General features: G+C 37.3%; 1 protein-coding gene across 1 annotated transcript; it reads right to left on the bottom strand.

Annotated features, from left to right (window-relative positions):
- Positions 1 to 1,162: 1,162 nt before the first annotated feature.
- FAM133A (family with sequence similarity 133 member A) lies at positions 1,163 to 2,767 on the bottom strand. Its single transcript, XM_045995533.1, has one exon. The coding sequence runs from the start codon at positions 2,729 to 2,731 to the stop codon at positions 1,988 to 1,990; it is 744 nt and encodes a 247-aa protein (XP_045851489.1). The 5' UTR covers positions 2,732 to 2,767; the 3' UTR covers positions 1,163 to 1,987.
- Between the last annotated feature and the right edge of the window lie 22,711 nt (positions 2,768 to 25,478).

Raw genomic sequence — 25,478 nt, 5'->3', positions numbered from 1 at the left:
CTCTCCAGGGCTGGTCCCTAATAAACAGTAACTTAAGAGATACAGTCTGCATCCATCTTGTAGGTATACCATTTGGAGTACACTGAGAGAGTTGGAAGGTCATGCAGGACATTTTGCTTCTCCATTATGAAATGATACCTCACTTCTGTTTATAATTTCTGCAATCCCTCTACTAGAAGTAGTCAAATGGCATTGCCTAACTACAAGAGGCTGGGAAGTGAATGGGAGCACACAGATATTTGGTAAGCTGTTAATGTCTTTGCCATATTCTATAAATAATATAAGCTTTTTTCATATTTTAATGAAAAACAATTTTGGAAAACTCTATGTGGATATAAAATATCCCTTAAACATATTTTATCAGCAATTGTATTTTTTAGCAAACAAATAAAATTATGAAACTTTAAGATGATCTAACATGACATTACATTTATAATGTTTTAAGAGCATTTCTGAGAGATTCGGTATTTCAACTGCAAAAATTTGGGAAGCCAATATTTATTTACTTGATGTTCTCTATCTTTATAATAACTTTACCTTTGATTCAAGGGAACTGATGTGAAATCAGCTATTAAAAATTTATTGATTCTCTCATCATGCCAAAATACTTTGTAAATATGACATTACAATTAGCACATCCTCTATAACAGGCAGTTCTTTCTGAGACATCAATTGATTCATATTACTCTGATATCAATATGTAAAATAAAAATAATTCTCAACTCATTTCAGCATTAGTGGTAAACAAGCATGAGGCACCAAATCTTAGTAAAATATGACACAGGAAGATCAAAGGTGTCATTATGTCCTAAATTGAATTCCTATTTTAATCCAATACTAATGCTTAACACACTGAGATTTTAAACAGCATATTTACTAAGATTTTGGCAGTAGTTTTATGTAACAAGACACATAGCGTACTAGAGGTCTGGCACTTAACTTGCTTACAGTAAACAAGCTTCAATATGAAGGCATTAAATATTTTTTTCAAAAACCTTCTTTATACATGCTAAGTATTTTGTCAAGTGTGCATTTAAACCTAGTAATGAAATATAGTAAGATTAGGAAATTACAAACTTGTATCCTAAGCATAAATCATATAAAAAGGATTACTGGTTATGTAGAATATCCCTGGATAATCAAAAACTAATAGTATAAAACATGCAAAATATTTCAGAATCTTTATTAATCAAAAAATACCAGGGTTTATTTAAAATGATTCCCCTCCAAAGGGTATCAAAGTTAATTCAAATAAGGTAACACTCTAATGCTAAACATTATTCAGTACTGTTGAAGTGGAGGTAAATTTCATAGAACTGGGGCCTTACTTATCCTTCCTGTCTTCTTGTTCACTTGAAGCAGCATACAACATTCTAGAATTTCACTAAATAAGAAAAGAATGCCTGCTGAACTGGCAAAAATAGGATGTGTAAATATCAAAGGCACACTATTCAGCTAGCCACAGTGGTGGCGAACTCTTTTTCCCCCACAAGCCCTTTCCCCATGTAAACTAAAGTTTATTAAGAAGTAAAATAAACTAATCTTCAAAAGGAAGGATTCTGAGACATCATTAATTATACGCTTCAAAAATGTCAACTACAGCTTTCTTGAAATTTCTGATTATATTTTAAAGATATATCCAAATTAGATATTTTTAAATTATATATATTTGGGGGCTCAAAATTTTTATCTAAACATTTAATTCAATTCCAAATGTTTTAACTACTAGTATGAACAACAGGGTTTTAGCTCACAGAAGAATTAACCACTGGAAGGGAAAACACACACACAAACAAAATTATATATTTATGCTGCAGGCAATGGTTATGGCCCTTTCTGGCACAGTGGCATATGACTGGCACTCAGTCAGGAATAATTCTACAAACAAAGGGAAATTCATGCATTTTTTAAAATATTCCCTAACATTCACAGTTGATATTTCCTTAAATTCTTGCTTGTTTAAATAGGAAAATCTTATTTTTTCTTGTTATCCTGACTTGTGACTTGAACCCGACTTCTTTTTCTTCTTCTTACTATGTTTCTTATGCTGTTTCTTCTTCTTCTTCTTTGCTTTTTCTGTTGATTTTTCTCGCTCTTCATGTCTTCTCTTCTTTTTTGCTTGCACTCCCTCTTCGTAATCTGATTCTGATGAGGACTCTGATGATGAGGGTTTATCTTCAGGATAAGTCTTCTTTCTTTTTTTGCTGAGACTTCTAATATACTTTTCTTTCTCTGTGCCATCCTTTGACTTCTTTTTCTTTTTCACAGATTCCTTGGTCTCTGATTCAGATTCATATGTAGAGCTTTCTGATGATTTATATGAATGATTTTTCTTTTTCTTTCTCTTTTTTCCTTGTTTTTTTTCCTCATTCTCAGAATCAGAACTGCTTGAAGAATCAGAGCTTGATGAAGAAGATGAAAACCAACAATATTTCTTCTTTTTCTTTTTCTTTTTTTCTTTTTTTTTAGAAGAGCTCTCATTTCCACTCAATAATTTCTCTCTACTTTTTTCTAGTTCTTTTTTCCAATTCTCATTCATTTTTTCTTCAAATTCAGCTAATGCCTTGGAGCCTTTCTTTTTATTTTCTAATTGTTTCTTCACTTCTTCCCAGGTAGGCCTTGGTCGATTCAGATAATCTTGTATTGTTGGGCCTGTAGATTGAGTCTGGCCCCTCCATCTGGCCATTGCTATAGGATTCATATAGGCCACTCGATTATCCGGCTTCCCCATGGTGCCTGATCATTCCAAGAGCAGACTCTCAATGCCAAGAAGAATAAAGATAAACTCTCCTTTGGTTCTTCACCTGCTGGTATATCAAGCAGGCTCCATTCTGTTAGAGAAGCAGAAGGAATGGTTACGAAATGCCTTTAATATGAGACAAAATAAACACATAAGCTTAGCTGTTCATCAGTACCTATCATATAGTATAGTAGAAATTTTCAAAATTTTAGACCTTTGGAACAAAGAATATACATATTTAAGACTTTTGCATACTTAAGATATTATGGTATGAATGTAACATACAGTATTTTTTATACCTCATGTAAGGTTCTGACTTACTTAATTTTTAAATAAATATTTCATTTTATATGATACTGCTTTTCTTTCTTTTATTTGGCCTTATGTAGTATAAAAAGGGGTAAATTTCTATAGCTAAATTCTATATGAGGCAGATCTTCTCCACCTTAACAAAGTGCAGCACAATCCACTCTGACAGAAACCTAGGAGTCATACCTGAAAAATCCTGTCAATCAAGTCTTTTTTTTTTAAGATTTTATTTATTTATTTGCCAGAGAGAGAGATCACAAGTAGGCAGAGAGGCAGGCAGAGAGAGAGGAGGAAGCAGGCTCCCTGCGGAGCAGAGAGCCCGATGCGGGGCTCGATCCCAGGACCCTGAGATCATGACCTGAGCCGAAGGCAGCGGCTTAATCCACTGAGCCACCCAGGCGCCCTCAAGTCTTATATCTAATCCATTACTATATCCCGTTGTTTAAGCCTTGACAATAGGTCTCATATCTATTCACTTTTCTCCAAATATATTGTCACCAGTTTAGTACAGGTGCCATCATCTTTCACTTGGACTATTAACCTCTATTATCAATTAAGTATTATCTACCAGGGACTGCTTAGTGTTTTGTAACAGATTATCTCATTTAATCTCTAGACTAATTCTATGAGGATGATTATCCTTATTTCACAGATGAAGAAATTGAGTCTTAGTGGGGGCGCCTGGGTGGCTCAGTGGGTTAAAGCCTCTGCCTTCGGCTCAGGTCATGATCCCAGGGTCCTGGGACTGAGCCCCACATCGGGCTCTCTGCTCCGCAGGGAGCCTGCTTCCTCCTCTCTCTCTGCCTGCCTCTCTGCCTAGTTGTGACTTCTCTCTGTCAAATAAATAAAATATTAAAAAAGAAGAAACTGAGTCTTAGAGAATTTGAGTAACTTGCATAAACTAACAGCTAAAAAATGTCCAAACTAGGATTTAAACCAAGGCAGCCTGACTCCAAACCCTGAACACCTAATATAACACTATATTGTCTCTTTACATCAACCTCTTAATTGATACCTTTATTTCTATCCTTACTCTCTTCAATTCCAGCTCCACACTACAACCACTAGGTCTTAAAGTAATACATTGGTTTTATATTTTAATGAGAATCAAACCCAGCCTCCCATAAAAGTTTTATATGATCCACCTTGCTTCTTTTTATTATTTTAAAATTTTTAAAAATATTTCATTTATTTATTTGGCAGAGAGAGAGAGAGAAAACGCAAGCTCAAGTAGGTGGAGCAGTAGGCAAAGCAGTAGGCAGAGGGAAAAGGAGAAACAGACACCCTGCTGAGCAGAGAGCTTGATGTGGGGATCCATCACAGGATCCTGGGATCATAACCTGAGCTGAAGGCAGATGCTTAACTAAGCCACCCAGGTACCCATCTCTCTTTCTTTCATCACCCGTTTACTCAATTCTATCTTTTTTTTAATCTTCTTTTGGTTTCTGGAACATGATAAGCTCCAAGCTTAGCCATCATGGCCCATGCTACCCCATTCTTCAGGTCTCAGCTTATTTATTTAGTTGTATGTATGTATGTATGTATGCATGTATGTATGTATGTATGTATTTTTAGAGAGGGGGAGGGTCAGAGGGAGAGACAGAATCTTTTTTTTAAATATTTTATTTATTTGACAGAGAGAAATCACAACTAGGCAGAGAGGCAGGCAGAGAGTGAGGAGGAAGCAGGCTCCCTGCGGAGCAGAGAGCCCGATGTGGGGCTCAGTCCCAGGACCCTGGGATCATGACCTGAGCCGAAGGCAGAGGCTTTAACCCACTGAGCCACCCAGGCGCCCCGGAGAGAGAGAATCTTAAGGTTTCATACCCAGAGCAGAGGCCAATGTGGGGCTTGATCTCATGACCCTGAGATCATTACTTGAGCTGAAATCAAGAACTGGACACTTTCCAGAATAGCTGCACAAGCCTGCAGGACCCAGCAATTGCACTACTGAGTATTTACCCCAAATATACAGATGTAGCAAAAAGAGGGGCCACAGGCACCCCAGTGTTCATAGCAGCAATGTCCACAATAGCTCAACTGTGGAAGGAGCCAAGATGTCTTTCAGTAGGTGAGTTGGATAAAGAAAATGTGGTTCATATATACAATGGAATATTACTCAGCCATGAGAAAGGATGAATACCTACAATTTGCATCAACATGCATGTAACTGGATGGTATTATGCTAAATGAAATAAGTCAAGCAGAGCAAGATAATTATCATATGGTTTCACTCATATGTGGAACATAAGGAATAGCACAGAGGACCAAAGTGGAAGAGAGGGAAAAATCAAAGAGAAGAAATCAGAGAGGGAGACAAACCATGAGAGACTCTGTACTCTGGGAAGGGTTACAGAAGGGAGGGGGGTGGGAGGATGGGTAACCGGGTGATGGGTATTAAGGAAGGCATATAATGTGAAGAGCATTGGGTGTTATATGCAACTAAGGAATCATTGAACACTACATCAAAAACTAATATGTTGGCTAACTGAACAAAATAAATAAATAAATAAATAAATAAAATGCTTAAGAAAAAAACTGGATGCTTAACTCATTGAGCCACCCAGGTGCCCTGGTCTCTAAACGTCAGTTCCTCCGAAAATAAACTATTAGGTGGAACTACATAAAATTGGCAATTATATGGGACAGAAACAGTCAAATACCAGCCACTTCATAAGTATCAACTTTACATTAAAGCATGTTGCCTTTGCACCTTCCCCCATGCACATTATTCTGTATTACAGTTCCTGGTATCTCTTATGCACAACACTTAGCAAACTGGTGATTATTTCATTTGTCTGGTTATTTGGATATGTGTGTGTGTGTGTGTGTGTGTGTATGTGTGCTTGTGTCCACCACTAAATATAAGGCCAAGAAGAGTAAAGGCCATGTTTAATCTTTCTTATTCACCATGATGCTTCTAGTATCTAGCATGCCATGTGACTCACATTAAGTATTCAATAAATATTGGTTCAATAATAAACAAACACATGGATAGATGGGTTTATGGCTCTGGGAGAAAGGGCATTTAGAGAAGCTTCCTAGAATTGGTGATGTCTGCACAGGAGTTTTAAAGAATAAAAGTTCACCCTGAAAATGAAGACATGAAGAATATTCCAGGTAGAGAAAACAAAATGTGGGAAAAAAAAAAAAAAAACAGGAATATGAAAGAGCACCATGTGTTCATGTTGATGGATCCTAAATTTCAAAAAAAGCAATGGTTAGAAGTGAGGCTACATAGAGAGGAAATACCCTGATCACAGAGCCCCTCTAAAATATATAGTTGTTAGGAAGCCAACAAAGTCCTTTAAAGAGAAGAAAAAGATGATCAGGTATATCAAAGATTTTCTTGTCAGTCTCCATCCTGACTCTGACCCTTTAAATCAACCAAACATATCTACTCATCATAAGCTCAATGTCACAGATGTTACAGTGACTCTTGGTGATAGTTTCCTGCATTTAATTTCTTGTGTTCATGATATTATTCTCCTTCCCTTTCAGTTCTGCCCAGCTCCTCTTAGTTATTCCTGTCATTTTCATTGTGACTGATACTATAAATATTTATCAGATATTATTGTTTCCCTGACCTTATAAAAAGCCTTTAAAAACTTTAGTTCATATTCAGCTTGCTGGTTCTCTCGCTACTGGACACTTAGAATAGCATAATTCATTCTAACTTCAGTTCCTTGAGACCTAGTCCTGACATCATCTAGAAAGACAGGCAAAGAGAAGTTCATAAAAACTTTGGATGTGATGCTAAGGATGTTGGAATTCATTCTATGGACTTAAAGTGAAGTTAATTGGGAGAAAAGGCTTATTTTAAATAGAATGATATGGCCATGTTTGAGTGTTTATGAAACAATTTTTATAGCATGGAAGTTGGATTGGATGCAAGTAAGAATGAAGCCAATGAGATCACTTACATATTCATGCAGACAGGAAGTGAAAGGGTCTAAAACAAAATCAGCAGAATTTTTAATAAAGAGAGGGGAATATACACGAGAAATGTTGATGTGATTACACTAAAATTAATGACTAATTGCATACAAAGGGTGAGAATGAGAAAGGACAAGACTCTGGCTTGTGAGACTAGATAAAAGGCAATACTAATGACTGGGTAATGTAGGAAATGGCACAGACTTTCAGGAAAAGTCGACATTCAGTATTGGAGTCAAAGTTTGAGGTGCCTATGAGACATCTGAATGAAGCTGCATATAGAAAATTAGATGTATGGATGTTGACGTTCTGGAATGTGACTTGCATTAGAGATGTAGGATTGGCAGTCACTGAGTGAAGGCTAAAGACACGAGAGAAAGTTAAATTACCTTGGGGAGATTTCAAACAAAAAAATTGGATCCAATTTAACAAGAAGCAAGAGGTTGCCAGAGAGAGTGAAGCTTATAAATAAGACTTCAGAAAATTAGCTAGAATGTTAAGAGCTAGATTGCTATCAGAAAAAAAAAAGTAAGAGTTACAGAAACACACAGAAGGAGAATAAAGTTTCAAGGTGAGGACAATAATCTTCAAAGGTATGTGTTCATGAATTTAATTTGAGCAATTTTTAAATATAAAATATTTGGAAATAGCCTAAATGTCCATCAATAACAAACAGGTTTGGGGCTCCTGAGTGGTTCAGTCATTTAAATGTCTGGCTCTTGATTTTGGCTCAGGTCATGATCTCAGGGTCAAGAGACTGAGTCCCACATTTGAGCCCCATGATTGAGCTCTGTGGTGAGCTTGGAGTCTGCTTGAGATTCTCTCTACTTCTTTCTCTGCCCCTCCCTCCCCTCACATGCACTCTCTAAATACATACATACATGCATACATACATACATACATACATACATACATACATAAAATTACTTAAAAATTTAAAAAAAGGTTATGTGAATTATAGTATACATATACAGTGGAATACTATATCTACAACATATTGTTGAGTGAATAGTTTGCCAAATGTAAACATCAGTTATCTCTGCATATTGGGGAGGCATCATTTCCTTTTGTATGTTTTTCTATAATGTTTACATTTTCTACAATAAGCACGTGTCATCTTTACTTTTAAAAATCCAGAAGACATCCAGATGGCCAACAGACACATGAAAAAGTGCTCCACGTCACTCGGCATCAGGGAAATACAAATCAAAACCACAATGAGATATCACCTCACACCAGTCAGAATGGCTAAAATTAACAAGTCAGGAAATGACAGATGCTGCTTACACCAAGCTCCAACTCCCTACATTCTGCAGATGCTTTTTTACTAGGGCAAGTGTGGCTGAGAGTCAGAGTAGCACCAGGCCCCTCCCCCAGAATAATAACAACAGCCCCCACACCCGTCAAGTCTACTCATCATAGAGCACTGCAAAACTTCAGATTTAGGGGAAATATGATCAAGCCTCTTTTAACAAGCAGACCAAAACACACCTAGTTAAAACTCACCACACAATGGATAAGGTTCAAACACTTCCCACTGCAGGCAAGGAAAAATTCTGCAGAGGACAGGCATGAGGGAAACAGCAACCAAGACATAAGAGAAGAGTGTACACCACATACAGCAGAAACGTTTCCTGAAACATCAGGCCCTGGACAGTATATGAACCCTTCTTAACATAGTCATTACTCTCAGGAGCAGTACACATAACAGGCTTTCCTAACATACAGAAGACACAGACTTAGACAAAAATGCCAAGATGGAGGAATTCACCCCAGAAGACAAAGGGTTATGGCCAGGAATCTAATCAAAACAGATACAAATAATATGTCTGAACAAGAATTTAAAACAACAATCATGGGGCGCCTGGGTGGCTCAGTGGGTTAAGGCCTCTGTCTTCAGCTCAGGTCATGATCCCAGGGTCCTGGGATCGAGCCCCGCATTGGGCTCTCTGCTCAGCAAACAGCCTGCTTTCCTCTCTCTCTCTGCCTGCCTCTCTGCCTGCTTGTGATCTCTCTCTATCAAATAAACATTAAAAAAAATAAAACAACAATCATGAGGATATTAGTTAGGCTTGAGAAAAGCATAAAGGACACCAGGGAGTCAATTACCACAGAGATAAAAGACCTAAAAATTAGTCAGGCTGAAATAAAAAAACACTGTAACTGAGCTGCAAAACAGACTGGATGTAATGACTACAAAATAGAAGAAGCAGAGAAATGAATAAGTGATATGGAAGATAAAATTATGGGGAAAATGAAGCTAAAAAGAGGAGGGAGAGAAAAATACTGGATCATATACATAGACTTAGGGGACTCAGCGACTACATGAAACATAATAACACTCATATCATAGAAGTCCCAGAAAAAGAAGAAAGGAAAAAAAGGGGCACAAGGTTTACTTGAGCAAATACAGCTCTAAATGTCCCTAATATGGGGAAGGAAGAGAACTCCCATCAAAATCAACAAAACACAGGCCAACAACAAGACATCATAATAAAATTCACAAAATACAGAGATCAGGAAAGACTCCTGAAAGCACAAGGAAAAGAAACCCTTACTCTAAAAGGAAAGAAAAATAAGTGTAGCAACAGATCTCTGTATAGGAACTGTGTAGGCCAGAAGAGAGTGGCATGATATATTCAATGTGTTGAGTGGGAAAAATATAGTCAAGAATATTTTCTCCTTCAAGACTGTGATTCAGAACAGAAAGAGAGATGGTTTCTCAGACAAACAAAAACTAAAGTAGGCTGTGACATTAAATCAGCCCTGCAAGAAATATTAAAGGGAACTCATTGAGGGCAAAAGAAAGGCCAAAAACAACAAAGACTTGAAAGGAACAGAGAAAATCTCCAGACACAATGACATTACAGGTAATACAATGGCACTAAATTCATATCTATCAATACTCTGAATGTAAATGAACTAAATGTTCCAAACAAATGACATAGGGTATTGGTTTGGATAAAACAAAACAAAACAAAACAAAACAAAAAAAAAAAAAAACAAGACCCATCTATCTTTTACCTACAAGGTACTCATTTCAGACCGACAGCCACCTGCAGATAGAAAGTGAGGGAATAGAGAACCATTTATTATGATAATAGAGATCAAAAGAAAGCTGTATATTTTTTAAAAGATTTTGTTTATTTGACACAGAGAGAGAGATCACATGTAGGCAGAGAGGCAGGCAGAGAGAAAGGGGGAAGCAGGTTCCCTGCTAAGCAGAAAGCCCAATGCGGGGTTTAATCCCAGGACCCTGAGACCATGACCTGAGCCAAAGGCAGAGGCTTAACACACTGAGCTACCGAGGCACCCTGACAAAGTAGATTTTTAAAACAAAGATTGTAATAAGAGATGGAAAGGGGCACTATATCAAAACAAAGGGCCTATCCAACAAGAAGATCTAACAATTGTAAATATTTATGCCTAAAACTTTGAAGCACCCAAATTATACAAATCATTAACTGACAAACATAAAGAAACTAACTGATAACAAGAAAATAATAGGGAACTTTAACACCCCACTTATAGCAATGGACAAATCATCTAAGCAGAAAATCAACAAAGAAACAATGGCTTTGAATGACACACTGGACTAGAGGGACTTAACAGATATTTTCAGAACAACTTATCCTAAAGAAACAGAATACACATTCTTAGACTGCACATGGAACATTCTACAGAATAAATCACATGCTGGGTCACAAATCAGGCCTAAACAAGTACAAAAAGACTGAGATCAGGGGCGCCTGGGTGGCTCAGTGTGTTAAGCCTCTGCCTTCGGCTCAGGTCATGATCTCAGGGTCCTGGGATCGAGCCCCGCATAGGGCTCTCTGCTCAACAGGGAGCCTGCTTCCCTCCCTCTCTCTCTGCCTGCCTCTCTGTCTACTTGTGATCTTTGTCTGTCAAATAAATAAATAAATAAATCTTAAAAAAAAAGACTGAGATCATATCATGCATATTTTCGGACCACAGTGCTATGAAACTTAAATTCAACAAGAAAAAAAAAAATTTGGAAAGACCACAAATATATGGAGGTTACAGAACATCTTACTAAAGAATGAATGGGTTAACCAGGAAATTAAAGAGTAAATAAAAAAGAAAAATACACGGAAGCAAACAAAAATGAAAAGAAAACAGTCCAAAACATTTGGGATGCAGCAACAGTGGTCCTCAGAGGGAATTATATTGCTATACGGGCCTATCTCAAGTATCAAGAAAAGTCTCAAATGAAAAACCTAATCATACATTTAAGGAGCCACAAAAAGAAGGAAAAATTAAGACTAAAGCAAACAGAAGAAGGGAAATAATAAAGATTAGAATAGAAATAAATTAGATAGAAACAAAATCACCCCAGTAGAACAGATCAATGAAACTACAGCTGGTTCTTTGAAAGAATTAACAAAATTGATAAACCACTAGTCATACTTATCAAAAAGAAAAGAGAAATGACCCAAATAAATAAAATCATGAATGAAAGAGGAGAGATCACAACCAAAACCACAGGAAAACGTCATAAGATAATATTATGAAAATTATATGTCAATAAATTGGGCAATGTGGAAGAAATTGATAAATTCTTAGAAACATATAAAGTACCAAAACTGAAAGACAAGGAAATACAAAATTTTAACAGAACCATAACCAGCAAAAGGGTGAATCAGTTGTCAAAAATCTCCCAACAAATCGAAGTCCAGGGCCAGATGGCTTTCCAGAGGAGTTTTTACCAAACATTTAAAGAATTAATACCTATTCTTCTGAAACTGTTCCAAAACATAGAAATAGAAAGAAAACTTCCAGACTCATTCTATGAGGCCAGCATTACCTTGATCCCCAAACCAAAGACCCCACTAAAACAGAGAATCACTAATATCTCTGATTAACATGGATGTCAAAAAGCCTCAACAATATACTAGCAAATCGAATTCAACAGAACATTAAAAAAAATATTCACTATGATCAAGTGGGATTTACTCCTGTGTTGTAGAGTTGGTTCAATATTCACAAATCAATGTGATATACCACATTAATATAAGAAATGATAAGAACCATGTGATAACCTCAATAGTTGTAGAAATAGCATCTAACACAGCATCCATTTTGATAAAAGCCCTCAACTAATATAATATATTATATTATAATATACACAACTAATATAATCCTCAGTGAAGTAAAACAAGAGCTTTCCCTCCATGGTCAGGAAAAACACAGGGATGTCCACTCTCACTATTGTTATTTAACATAGTACTGGTAGTCATAGTCTCAGCAATCAGACAACAAAAAGAAATAAAATATATCCGAATCAGGAAAGAAGTCAAACACTCACTATTTGTAGATGACATGATACTCTATGTAGAAAACCTGAAGGACCAAAAAATTGCTAGAACTCACACACCCATTCAGCAAAGTCACAGGATACAAAGTCAATGTACAGAAATCTGTTGCTTTTCTAGATGCAATCTAGATGATGAAGCAGCAGAAATAGAACTCAAGGAATCAATCCATTTCCCAATTGCACCAAAAAACGTAAGATCACTAAGACTAAACCTAACCAAGGAGGTGAAAGATCTGTACTCTGAAAACTATAGAACACTTATGAAAGAAACTGAAGAGGATACAAAGAAGTGGAAAAACTTTCCATGCTTATGGATTAGAAGAACAAACATTATTAAAATGATTATAGTACCCAAAGGAATCTACACATTTAATGCTATCCCTATGAAAATACCACCACCATTTTTCATAAAATTAAACAAACAATCTTGGGGAGCCTGGGTGGCTCAGTGGGTTAAGCCTCTGCCTTTGGCTCAGGTCATGATCTCAGGGTTCTGGGATTGAGCCCCACATCCAGCTCTCTGATCAACGGGGAGTCTGTTTCTCCCTCTCTCTCTGCCTGCCTCTCTGCCTACTTGTGATCTCTCTCTCTGTCAAGTAAATAAATAAAATCTTAAAAACAAACAAACAATCCTAAAAATCTGTATGGAACCACAACAAGCTCCAAATAACCAAAGCAATCTTAAAAAAGAAAGCAAAACTGGAGGAATCACAAATCTGGATTTCAAGCTATATTACAAAGCTGTAGTGATCATGACAGTATGGTACTGGCATAAAAACAGACACATAGATCAATGGAACAGAATAGAGAACCCAGAAATGGATCCACAACTATACGGTCAACTAGTCTTCAACAAAACAGAAAAGAATATCCAGTGGGAAAAATTCTTTTCAACAAATGGTGTTGGGAAAACTAGATAGCAACATGAAAAATGATGAAACTTAACCATTTTCTTACACCATACACAAAAATAAACTCAAAATGGATTTAAGACCTACATATGAGACAGAAAATCATCAAAATTCTTGAGAAGGCTGCAGGCAGCAACCTTTTTGACATCAGTCATAAAATCTTCTTACTAGTCATCTCCAGGGGCAAGTGAAACAAAATAAAAAATGAACTACTTGGACTTCTTCAAGATAAAAAGCTTCTGCACATCAAGGGAAAGAAACAAAAGTAAAAGGCAACCTTCAGAATGGGAGAAGAGATTTGAAAATGACATATCTAAAAAAGGTTAGTATCCAAAATCTATAAAGAACTTACTAAACTCAGTATCCAAAAACCCTAATAATCCAGTTAGGAAATGGGCAGGAGACATAAGTAGATCTTTTTCCAAATAAGACATCCAAATGGCTAACATATACATGAAAAGATGCTTAACATCATGGATCATCAGGAAGGTAAAAATCAAAACTACAATGAGTTATCACTTCACACCTATCAGAATGGCTAAAATTATTAACTCATGAAACCACAGACATAAAAAGGATGCAGAGAAAAGGGAATACTCTTACACTGCTAGTGGGAGTGTAAATTGGTGCAGCCACTCTGGAAAACAGTATGAAGGTTCCTCAAGAAGTTAAAAATAGATCTACCCTAAGATCCAGCAATTGAACTACTAGGTATTAACCCAAAGGATACAACCATGCTGATTAGAAAGAGCACATGCATCCAAATGTTTATAGCAGCCATTATTTTTTTTTTTGGTATAAAATTTTTTATTATAACCATTAAAATTTTTTTTTGCTGAAGTGTAGCTGACATACTATGTTTTTTTTAATATTTATTTTTATTTGTTTATTTACAGCATAACAGTGTTCATTGTTTTGGCATCACAACCAGTGCTCCATGCAGTACGTGCCCTCCCTATTACCCACCACCTGGTTCCTCAACCTCCCACCCCCCCCACCCCCCTGCCGCCCCTTCATAACCCTCTGGTTGTTTTTCAGAGTCCATAGTCTCTCATGGTTCATATCCCCTTCCAGTTTCCCTCAACTCCCTCTCCTCTCCATCTCCCCATGTCCTCCATGTCATTTGATATGCTCCACAAATAAGTGAGACCATATGATACTTGACTCTCTCTGCTTGACTTATTTCGCTCAGCATAATTTCTTCCAGTCCCGTCCATGTTGCTACAAAAGTTGGGTATTCGTCCTTTCTGATGGAGGCATAATACTCCATTGTGTATATGGACCACATCTTCCTTATCCATTCATCCATTGAAGGGCATCTTGTTTCTTTCCACAGTTTGGCGACCGTAGCTATTGCTGCAATAAACATTGGGGTACAAATGGCCATTCTTTTCACTATGTCTGTATCTTTGGGGTAAATACCCAGCAGTGCAATTGCAGGGTCATAGGGAAGCTCTATTTTTAATTTCTTCAGGAATCTCCACACTATTCTCCAAAGTGTCTGCACTAACTTGCATTCCCACCAACAGTGTAAGAGGGTTCCCCTTTCTCCACATCCTCTCCAACACACGTTGTTTCCTGTCTTGCTAATTTTGGCCATTCTAACTGGTGTTAGGTGGTATCTCAATGTTGTTTTAATTTGAATCTCCCTGATGGCTAGTGATGATGAACATTTTTTCATGTGTCTGATAGCCATTTGTATGTCTTCATTGGAGAAGTGTCTGTTCATATCTTCTGCCCATTTTTTGATATGATTATCTGTTTTGTGTGTGTTGAGTTTGAGAAGTTCTTTATAGATCCTGGATATCAACCTTTTGTCTGTACTGTCATTTGCAAATATCTTCTCCCATTCCGTGGGTTGCCTCTTTGTTTTGTTGACTGTTTCCTTTGCTGTGCAGAAGCTTTTGATCTTGATGAAGTCCCAAAAGTTCATTTTTGCTTTTGTTTCCTTGGCCTTTGGAGACATATCTTGAAAGAAGTTGCTGTGGCTGATATCGAAGAGGTTACTGCCTATGTTCTCCTCTAGGATTCTGATAGATTCCTGTCTCACGTTGAGGTCTTTTATCCATTTCGAGTTTATCTTTGTGTACGGTGTAAGAGAATGGTCGAGTTTCATTCTTCTACATATTGCTGTCCAGTTTTCCCAGCACCATTTATTGAAGAGACTGTCTTTTTTCCATTGAATATTTTTTCCTGTTTTGTCGAAGATTATTTGACAATAGAGTTGAGGGTCCATATCTGGGCTCTCCACTCTGTTCCACTGGTCTATGTGTGTGTTTTTATGCCAGTACCACGCTGTCTTGGTGATCACAGCTTTGTAGTAAAGCTTGAAATCGGGTAACGTGATGCCGCCAGTTTTGTTTTTGTTTTTCAACATTTCCTTAGCAATTCGGGGTCTCTTCTGGCTCCATACAAATTTTAGGATTATTTGCTCCAGCTCTTTGAAAAATATCGGTGGAATTTTGATCGGAATGACATTAAAAGTAGAGATTGCTCTAGGCAGTATAGACATTTTAACAATGTTTATTCTTTCAATCCAAGAGCATAGAACAGTCTTCCATCTTTTTGTGTCTTCTTCAATTTCTTTCATGAGTGTTCTGTAGTTCCTCGAGTACAGGTCCTTTACTTCTTTGGTTAGGTTTATGCCCAGGTATCTTATGCTTCTTGGTGCTATAGTAAATGGAATCGATTCTCTAATTTCCCTTTCTGTATTTTCATTGTTGGTGTATAAGAAAGCCACTGATGTCTGTACATTGACTTTGTATCCTGCCACGTTACTGAATTGCTGTATGAGTTCTAGTAGTTTGGGGGTGGAGTATTTGGGGTTTTCCATATAAAGAATCATGTCATCTGCGAAGAGAGAGAGTTTGACTTCTTCCTTGCCAATTTGGATGCCTTTTAATTCTCTTTGTTGTCTGATTGCCATTGCTAGAACTTCTAATATTATGTTGAACAAGAGTGGTGAGAGTTGGCATCCTTGTCGTGTTCCTGATCTCAACGGGAAGGCTGCAAGCTTTTTCCCATTGAAGATAATATTTGCTGTGGGTCTTTCATAGATAGATTTTATGAAGTTCAGGAATGTTCCCTCTATCCCTATACTTTGAAGCGTTTTCATCAGGAATGGATGCTGGATTTTGTCAAATGCTTTTTCTGCATCCATTGAGAGGACCATGTGGTTCTTCTCTCTTCTCTTATTGATGTGTTCTATCACACTGATTGATTTGCGAATGTTGAACCAACCTTGCAACCCAGGGATGAATCCCACCTGGTCATGGTGGATAATCTTTTGAATGTGCTGCTGGATCCTGTTTGCTAGGATCTTGTTGAGAATCTTTGCATCCATATTCATCAGTGATATTGGTCTGAAATTCTCCTTTTTGGTAGGGTCTTTGCCTGGTTTGGGGATCAGGGTAATGCTGGCTTCATAAAAAGAGTCTGGAAGTTTTCCTTCTGCTTCAATTTTTGGGAACAGCTTCAGGAGAATTGGTGTTATTTCTTCTTTGAAAGTTTGGTAGAATTCCCCAGGGAATCCGTCAGGTCCTGGGCTCTTGTTTTTTGGGAGGTTTTTGATCACTGCTTCAATCTCATTACTGGATATTGGTCTATTCAGGTTGTCAATTTCTTCCTGGTTCAATTTTGGGAGTTTGTAGCTTTCCAGGAATGCATCCATTTCATCTAGGTTGCTTAGCTTATTGGCATATAACTGTTGGTAATAATTTCTGATGATTGTTTCTATTTCCTTGGTGTTAGTTGTGATCTCTCCCTTCTCATTCATAATTTTATTAATTTGGGCTTTCTCTCTTTTCTTTTGGATTAGTGTGGCCAATGGTTGATCGATCTCATTGATTCTCTCAAAAAACCAGCTTCTAGTTTCATTGATACGTTCTACTGTATCTCTCGTTTCTACCTCATTGATCTCTGCTCTAATCTTGATTATTTCCCTTCTTGCATGTGCAGTTGGTTTGATTTGTTGTTGATTCTCCAGTTCTTTAAGGTGTAGAGACAGCTGGTGTATTCTGGATTTTTCAATGTTTTTGAGGGAGGCTTGGATGGCTATGTATTTCCCCCTTAGAACTGCCTTTGCTGTATCCCATAGGTTTTGGACCGAGGTGTCTTCATTCTCATTGGTTTCCATGAATTGTTTAAGTTCGTCTTTGATCTCCTGGTTGATCCATTCTTAAGCAAGGTGGTCTTTAGCTTCCAGGTGTTTGAGTTCTTTCTGAACTTTTCCTTGTGATTGAGCTCCAGTTTCAAAAGATTGTGATTGGAGAATATGCAGGGAATAATGTCAGTCTTTTGGTTTTGGTTGAGTCCTGCTTTGTGACCCAGTATGTGGTCTATTCTGGAGAAGGTTCCATGTGCACTTGAGAAGAATGAATATTCTGTTGTTTTAGGGTGGAATGTTCTGTATACGTCGATGAGGTCCATCTGGTCCAATGTTTCATTCAATGCTCTTATTTCTTTATTAATTTTCTGCTTCGATGATCTGTCTATTTCTGAGAGAGGCGTATTAAGGTCTCCTACTATTATTGTATTCGTATCAATATGACTCTTTATCTTGATTAATAGTTTTCTTATGTAATTGGGTGCTCCCATATTGGGGGCATAGATATTCACAATTGTTAGATCGTCTTGTCGCATAGTCCCTTTAAGAATTATGTAGTGTCCTTCTGTATCTCTGACTATAGTCTTTAGTTTAAAATTTAATTTATCTGATATGAGAATCGCTACTCCGGCCTTCTTTTGAGGCCCACTGGCATGAAAGATGCTTCTCCATCCCTTCACTTTCAGTCTGGGTGTATCCTTAGGTTCAAAATGGGTCTCTTGTAGACAACATATGGATGGGTCCTGTCGTTTTATCCAATCTGCAACCCTGTGTCATTTTATGGGCGCATTTAGGCCATTCACATTGAGAGTGATTATTGAGAGATACGTTTTTATTGACATCGTGTTGCCTTTGAAGTCTTTCTGTCTATAGATTGTTTCTATATTTCTGTTCAATGATATTCTTAGGATTTTTTCTCTCTTATAGGACCCCCCTTAATATTTCCTGCAGTGTTGGCTTGGTGGTTGCATAGTCTTTTAAGCCTTGCCGGTCTTGGAAACTCTTTATCTCTCCATCCATTTTAAAAGTCAGTCTTGCTGGATAGAGTATTCTTGGTTGCATGTTCTTCTCATTTAGTACTCTGAATATATTTTGCCAGCCCTTCCTGGCTTTCCAGGTCTCTGTGGAAAGGTCTGACGTTATTCTAATGGGCTTTCCTCTGTATGTAAGAAGCTTCTTTGTCCTAGCTGCTTTTAAGAGGGTCTCTCTTGAAACAAAATTCCCCATTCTAACGATAAGGTGCCGAGAGGACTTTCAAGAATCTAAAATCTTGGGAGGAAATCTTTCTGCCTCTAGTACATGAACTTTGTTTCCATTTGTGAGATTGGGAAAATTTTCATAGACAACTTCTTCCACTATATCTTCTAGACTACTTTCTTTTTCTTCCCCTTCAGGGATTCCAATAATTCTGACGTTGGAACGTTTCATGGCATCGTTTATTTCCCTGATTCTGTTTTTGTGGCTTCTGAGCTGTTTGTTCCAGGCTTCCTCCTGATCCTTTCTCTCTATGTGTTTGTCCTCCAGATCACTAATTCTATCTTCTGTCTCAGTTACCATAGCTTTTAGAGAATTTAGATTGCATTGGAACTCATTGAGAGCATTTTGAATATCATCCCTGGTGGCTTTCAGTTCTGCCCTAACATTGTGAACATCATCCCTGGTGGCTTTCAGTTCTGCCCTAATCAATTCTGTTTGGTCATCCATGGCTTTCTCCAACCTAGCTATTGCCTGGATAATTGTTAGTCTGAATTCCTTTTCTGACATATTGTCTATGTCGATAGCCATTAGCTCTGTTGCAGAAGGCCCATCCTCTGTATTTTTCTTCTGTTGGGTATTCCTCCTCCTAGTCATTTTGGTAAGAGATGACTAAACAGATGCAGCTGGACTTATCGATTGTGGTGCAGTCAATGTGCACCGTGGAACCCTTCTGTGCAATCAGGATTTCCCACCCAAATGAGAGAAAAACGAAAAGAAAAAGAAATAGCGAAGAAGAAAGAAAAAAAAAGGAAACAAAAAAGGAAAAAAAGAGAGAGAGATAGGAAAAAAAGGGATGATAAAAGAGAAGGCTCAGCCCAAATGGGACACAAGGTAAGATTTGTGGAGTATACAAACAAAAACAGACAGACAAAAAGAGTGATAAAAGTATATGACAAGAGAAAAAAATATGTATATATAAGCAAAAAAAAAGGGAAGAACCTCATCAGAAAGAACCCCAAGTATAAGGTTTATATATTATCAGGACAAACACAAATTCACAGAAACACTGACAGAAGGAAAAATTGGGAGAATGGTTATAGATTCTCAGTGTGGGTGAGGACGGTTATTTTGATTCTTCCTGAAGGTATCTTGATGTTTTTGTTAAGGGACTCAACTTTCCTAAGTTACAGGGGGATTAGAAACTGGTTTGCCTATCGGGGTAGCATTGATTGGGGAAAGGGGATTACCTTGAAGTTTAACTCTATATGTATAGTAGAAAATAAAAATTAAAAAAGAATAAACTAGACTAAACTAAGTTAAAATTTAAAAAAAAATTAAAAAAATAGAAAAACAAAAGAAAAACACGGGTGTATTTATCAAAAAGTTCAGGTTAGAAGGTTATTAAAGAATTTGATGTACTGGACATCTCAGTGTGATGGTAAATAGGTTAAAAATTATCTGTATGTATAAAAAAAAAGAACCAGAATATTGGTAAAGAGTTAAAAATAAAAGTTGTATTTATGAAGTTGTGGTGATTGTTCTCTTGTAGTCTTTTTTTTTTTTTTTCTTCCTTCCTGGTTGGTTTTCTGGGGGAGGGGCCTGCCACGTGGGTTTTCAGACAATGATGTTCCCTGAGTTAGGTCCTCTGGCTCCCCTCAAGGGGGTGAGCTCTTTTTTTTTTTTTTTTTTTTTCAGGAAACTGTTTTTTTCAGCCTTTTGTTCTCTGGGTGTTTTTATGTTCTTTCATCTGCTTTCTCTTGCCTTGACAGCTTTTGATGGTTTTTGGAGGTTTAGAGGAGAGCAAACAGCACCCCAACCTCCCTCTCAGAGAGAAGCCTCAGACTGTTTTGCAAAAGCTGCTGGCAGAGTCAGTTCTGAGGCACTGTCCCTGGGGATGCAGGAGCTCCTCGTTGTACCCAAACAGGGCAGCGGTGGCTGTCTAGGCAGCTCCAGACCGCCAGAGAGGTTCCTAGCAGAGATCGCACACTGAGATTTTCCCACTGTCCAGGGCTGGGAATGTCTGGTTTTTCCGGCTGCCAGAGCTCCAGGCTAGCGCCTATGAGCACCTATCCCAAGGGAGGGTGTGGGACGCGCGCGTTTCAGGCTTGCCGTCTGGCCAGGCTCCCAGCCCCTCACGGGAGACAGACCCCACTGGTTCTCGGGCGCGCTGGCGTTCAGGTGCACTCGCGGCTCAGGGACGGAGACCTGATTTCTCCGCCGCACTCTCTCTGGCTCCGCGCCAGGGGAGGCTGTCCTGGGTCCGGGGACTTAGGTCCCTGACTCTAACTGCCCAGGTTCCCACTATTACCCCCCCACGATCCTTTGCTGTTTGTTTTTTGAGTGCTTTCAACCAGACTCCAAGTTAATGCTGGTCCGCAGACGCAGAGCACTCTCGTGTTGGGGTGTTACTTTCTGATCGGTCACCTCTGGTCTCTCCCTCCCCCTTTTGTTTATCTTCATATATCAGTCGGACATTCCCAGCCTGCTTTACCTGCCACTGGCATCGTCTGCTCCTGTAGAGATCCAGACGTGTATAATTCTGATCTCAGGCTGATTTCATGGGTGGTCGGAGTTCTTTGGTAGGTAATCAGCTCACTTTGGGGTACAGGTTGAAATGGTGCCTCGTCCTACTTCCCCGCCATCTTGACTCCCCCTATAGCAGCCATTATTAACAAATCAAAATAGTCAAATTAAGGGAAGAGCCCAAATATCCATCAACCGAGGAATGGATAAAGGAGTTGTGGACTCTCTCTCTCTCTCTCTCTCTCTCTCTCTCTGTGTGTGTGTGTGTGTGTGTAATATACAATGGAATATACAATGGAATATCACTCAGCCATGAAAAAAATTGAAATCTTGCCATTTGCAATGATGAGGATGGAGCCAGAGTGTATTATGTTAAGTGAAATAGGTTAGTCAAATAAAGAAAATACCATATTATTTCACCCATATGTGGAATTTACAAAACAAACAGATAAACATATGGAAGGGAGAAAATATAAAGAGAGAGGGAAGCAAATCAAAAGAGACTCAACTATAGAGAATAAACAGGGTTGGTAGAGGGTGGTGGGTGGGGGATGGGTTAAATGGATGATGGGTATTAAAGAGGGCACTTGTGATGAGCAGTGGGTGTCGTAGGTAAGGATTGAATCACTAAATTCTATGCCTGAATCCAATTTCACCATATATATTAAATATCTAGAATTTAAATAAAAACTTTAATAAAAAAATAAAAAATAAAAATAATGAAATAAAAAATAACCATAAGAAATTATTTTGCAACATAAACAAACAAATAATTACCTTTTGATCTTCTATTATGTACCAGACACTATGTTATTTGCCATGGAGATTATGGTCTAGTAAAGTAGTAGCTATTACACAAATTTTAACAAGATGAGTATGTAATTATAATCATGATTAGAATGGTGAAGGAAAAGTATAGGATGCTATTTAAAGCTATAATGAGGACCTAATTCAGAATGGAAGGTCAGTTCTCAGACCCTAACATATAATCTGTGACCTTATGGATAAATCAGAGCCAGCCAGATGAAAGAGTTGAACAGGAGGTGAGTAATAAAAAAGCCAAAGTTGACTGAATATTCCAAGCAGAAGGAAGGCAGCTATGCTCACCACTATACCACCAATGCAGATACATAAAATAATTCATGGATCTTCTCTCACATCTTTCTTCAGATTGTTTCAGAGGTGACCATTTATGCCATAGTAGAAGGAAATGTTATTTTGTTTTTAGGTTTTTATGGTTTTTATGTAATAACTGAGGAAGAGAGTGGTTTAGCATAACATTTTATGCTTATCAGCGATGCTGATTGTCGGAAAGTAAGGCTATTTCATCATTTCTCTGATTACAGCCAAAATAATATTCCAGTAAAGTGTTCAGGGAGGAATTTTTAAAAGCACTCTTGGGGACTTGGTAAGGAAGAGGAATGCTATTTTTTTAGATGTAAGTATAGATTATGTGGTAAAGTGATATGGAAATATGTAGAGGACAATAGATTAAATAGATTTATGTGAACATTTAATATGTAGCCCCCGATAGAAAACAAAATAATTTATCCCATATGTGAAAAGCACTGAAGTTGTTATTAGTGACTTGCTTATATGATTCATAAGAAAGTTAAAAATAGAACTACCTTATCCAGCAATGGCTTTACTACATATTTACCCAAAGGTTACAAAAATTCTAATTCAAAGGGACATATGCACCTAAATGTTTATAGCAGCATTATCTATAGTAGCTAAATTATGGAATAGCCAAAATGTCCACCAAGTGATGAATAGATAAAGAAGAGGGGTGTGTGTGTGTGTGTGTGTGTGTGTGTGTGTGTGTGTGTCATATATAATTATTCCATTATATTCCATATATATTCCATAAAATGGAATATTACTCAGCTACAAAAAAGAATGAAATCTTGCCTTTTGCAATGACATGGATAGAGCTAGAGTGTATTATGCTAAGTGAAATAAGTTGCTCAGAGAAAGACACCCAAGCAGAAGGAGTAACAGATGCTAAGGTCTTGAAGTGAAAAAGAAAAAGTCAAATACAATGCAAAATATTGACATTATTACATTCCTGAAAATCAGTAATCATATCATTTTCCCCTCCTTGAAAGCGATTGTATCTGTACTATTTTTCAATGAACATGTTCTGGTGAAAGTCGATATAAATTTTAGTTAATTAAATGCACATCTTAAAGTTTCACAATGTAATTTATATTGTAAATGTCACCAAAACTCGTTACTTTAGAGAATTCCTCTATTTTAAAAATAATTTCATTGAATTTTCAGAGATATGTCTAACTGCAGACAAATTAGCACAGACACATGTACTTCAATCGAAAAGCCTTTCCAAATTAGTTGGTAATCGCTCTGAGACTTAATCTGAAGCATCCAACTCTTCTCCAAAGGTCTGGACATTTGGATGAGGTTCCGATAAAAATAAACTTACATTATTTGTCCACATTAGTTAAACTAAATTGAAATAACATGCTACTGAAATAAATTCCTCTTATAAAGTTACTGAAAGGATTTAAGATAGTATTGAATTTACTAAATTATTAAAAAAACAATAATAATTTGCACATACATGCTAACAATATCTTATACAGTATGTTTTGCCATTCCACACTGAATATTATAGAGAGAACAGCTACAGAACAATCTAATTCATAGGCCAAATAAAAGATAGAGAGAGAGTTTATGAAGAAATTTAATGTTGCTTCACAATTTCTTGAAAATATCTAACTCAAGCAAGTGTATGTAACATGATATCCTTTCTTCTCAGTAAAACTCAAGAATGAGTCCATTCTATTTTAATTTTTAACATGACTATTTTGAGAGAGGAATTACTGCCTTTATTTTAACTGGGAACCACCTCATAGAAAACTGTACTGTGCAATTGCACTACTGGGTATTTACCCCAAAGATATGGATGCAGTGAAAAGAAGGCCATCTGTACCCCAATGTTCATAGCAGCAATGGCCACAGTCGCCAAACTGTGGGAAGAACCAAGAGGCCCTTCAGCAGACAAATGGGTAAAGAAGATATGGTCCATATATACAATGGAAAGTTACGCTTCCATCAGAAAGAATGAATACCCAACTTTTGTATCAACATGGAAGGGAATGGAAGAGATTATGCTGAGTGGAATAAGTCAAACAGAGAGAGTCAGTATATGCTCCACTTACTTGCAGAGCATAAGGAATAACACAGAGGAGAAGGAAAGGAAAAGTGAATTGGGGGAAATTGGAGGGGAAGGTGAACCATGAGAGACTGTGGACTCTGAGAAACAAACTGATAGTTTTGGAGGGGAGAAGGGTGGAGGTTGTATGAGTCTGGTGGTGGGTATTAAGGAGGGCACATATTGCATGGAGTACTGGGTGAGATGCATAAAAAATGAATTTTGGAACACATACAAAAAAATAAATTAAATTAAATAAATAAATTAAATTAAAAAAAAACACAAAACTATACTGTTTGAAACCATTTTCCTCGTGTGAATTCCCTCCAGCATAGTTGCGTCATGGAACATTCATTGTTCTAAAGAAAAGGTGCAGAATTTGAAATACTGCCTACTTTTTCTTTTCTTTATAGAACTGCCAAATAATAAAATATCAATCTCTACCATGTTAGGGATGATAGCGAACAGCTTACAGCAGCAACAAAATACTGAAGATGCAAGAGATAAAATAGGAGGGAATAGTTCTAAGAGGATAGAATTTCTAAGCATAAATTTTAGCTGTTTAAAGAAACGAGTATTTCACACACTTATTTATGTTGATGTAGTAACATTTTGTATTTTATATTAAGAAAAGCAAATCATTATTGTTTAGCTTTTATTCTAATGAAGTAAAATGTTTAAATTTTTTGTTAAAAATTTCAATGTGATATAACATACCATAATGTAATTACATATGTATTATGAATTCTAGGTAGGAAAGGATATTTTTATTGAAGTATGGTTGACATACAATGTTATATTAGTTTCAGGTGCGTAACAAGTGATTTGACAATTCTATACATCATGCAGTGCTTATCACAGTAAGTGTAGATAATATTTGTCATTATACAAATTTATTACAATATGATTATTTCCCTATGCTGTATTTTTCATCTCCATGGCTTATTTATTTTATAGCTGGAAGTTTGTACCTATTTTTTTTAAAGATTTTATTTATATATTTGATAGATAGAGATCACAGGTGGGCAGAGAGGCACGCAGAAAGAGAGAGAGAGAGAGGGAGAGAGGATGGGAAGCAGGCTCCCTGTCCAGCAGAGAGCCCGATGCAGGGCTGGATCCCAGGACCCTGGGATCATGACCTGAGCCAAAGGGCAGAGGCTTTAACCCACTGAGCTACCCAGGTGCCCCTGGAAGTTTGTAACTCTTAATTCCCCTTTTGCCCATCCCCCCTACACTCTCTTCTCTGGCAA

Source organism: Meles meles, chromosome X (genome assembly GCF_922984935.1).
Source record: "Meles meles chromosome X, mMelMel3.1 paternal haplotype, whole genome shotgun sequence".
In the NCBI taxonomy this organism is placed as follows: Eukaryota; Metazoa; Chordata; class Mammalia; order Carnivora; family Mustelidae; genus Meles; species Meles meles.
Note: the sequence above shows the minus strand (reverse complement) of the source record. Positions and strands in the feature narration are given on the sequence as shown.

Coding starts and splice junctions, on each gene's coding strand:
- FAM133A (XM_045995533.1), bottom strand. CDS start 2,731: ATGGGGAAGCCGGATAATCGAGTGGCCTATATGAATCCTATAGCAATG.